This window comes from Bidens hawaiensis, unplaced genomic scaffold (genome assembly GCF_021521415.1).
Source record: "Bidens hawaiensis isolate Kalapana, Puna unplaced genomic scaffold, B.hawaiensis_p1.1 tig00018407_1, whole genome shotgun sequence".
Lineage (NCBI taxonomy): Eukaryota > Viridiplantae > Streptophyta > Magnoliopsida > Asterales > Asteraceae > Bidens > Bidens hawaiensis.
In genome coordinates, this window is record NW_027492775.1 from 232562 (window position 1) to 233874 (window position 1313).

General features: G+C 39.0%; 1 protein-coding gene across 1 annotated transcript; it reads right to left on the minus strand.

Moving 5' to 3' along the window:
- Window positions 1-392: 392 nt before the first annotated feature.
- Window positions 393-1094, minus strand: LOC143555895 (uncharacterized). The gene has a single exon (XM_077045365.1). It carries the CDS (start codon window positions 1092-1094, stop codon window positions 393-395), a length of 702 nt encoding a protein of 233 aa, XP_076901480.1.
- Between the last annotated feature and the right edge of the window lie 219 nt (window positions 1095-1313).

Consider the following 1313-nt stretch of genomic DNA (forward strand, 5'->3'; position numbering starts at 1 on the left):
ATAAATCAATCCTGCATCAAGCAGTTTGAGTACTTCCGTTTTCACCAAGTCTTGCATGTTTGGATTTAGTCAATCTCTGGTGCTGCACTACAGGTTTGAAGTCTTCTTCCATCAGAATCTTGTGAGTGCAAAATGGCGGGTTGATGCCTTTGATGTCCATGATTTTCCAAGCGATGGATTTCTTATGTGATTTGAGAACTCCAAGTACTCTTACTTTCTAATCGCTTGAAAGGTCAGAAGAAATGATGATAGGTAAATGAGAATTGCCTTCAAGGAAAGCGTACTTGAGGTGTTTTGGTAATTTTTTGAATTTTAAAGTAGGTAGATCTTCGACAGAGGGTTTGGGTTTTGGTTCCAGATCTCTATCTACTTCTTTGAATGTTTCCTCAGCGTTACTCTTCTTCTTCTTCCTGCCTTCTCAACAACTTGATCATTTGAATTGACACGCGTGCCTTCTCCTCGATTAGTTGTGTATCGCATGCTTCTTTTTGAATTGTTTTCCTTAGATGGCTGCTCACTGTTGATTCACACATATCCAGGATGTACGCAGAATCATCGATGTAGTGCGAATGTTTCATAGATTTTCCTGTGTCGAAAGTTACCTCCTCATCCTCTACCCTGAGAGTGAGTTTTCTGGTACAAACATAAATGAGTGCTCTAGCGGTATCTAAGAATGGTCTTCCTAAGATAAGGGGTACAGAAATGTCTTCGTCTATGTCCAATGTAACGATGACAGGAAAGACAAACTTATCGATTTTGACTAACATGTTTTCAACTATGCATCTTGGGTATTTTACTGATCTATCGGTTAGCTGAATACTCATATGAGTTAGAGTAGGTTCTCCAAGTCCTAACTTAGAGAAAACCGTATAAGGCATTAAGTTGATACTAGCTCCTAGGTCAGCTAAGGCATTGCTGACAAACAAGTTTTCTATCAAACAGGAGATAATGAAACTTCCTGGGTCAGGCATCTTCTTTGGAAGCTTGTTCTGGAGAATGTCGGAGCATTCTTCATTGAGTATCACATGTGATAGCTCCTCTAGCTTCCTCTTGTTTGGCTGAACCTCCTTTAAGAACTTTCCATATTTTGGCATTTGAGAAATGGCTTCTATGAATGGAAGGTTAATATGCAATTGCTTAAAGAGTTCTAGGAATTTTTCATACTAAGCCTCCATCTTTTCCTGCTTTAATCGAGCTGGATAAGTAATTGGTGAAACATATAGTTTCACGGGTTACTTGGTAGGTTTAGGAATAGTTGTAATAGGTTGAGTGTTTGGTGTGTTAAGAACCTTATTCTCACCTTCCAATTGGAA

What these genes read in the sequence shown, in the direction of transcription:
- LOC143555895 (XM_077045365.1), bottom strand. Translation starts at nt 1,094, where the DNA reads ATGCCAAAATATGGAAAGTTCTTAAAGGAGGTTCAGCCAAACAAGAGG.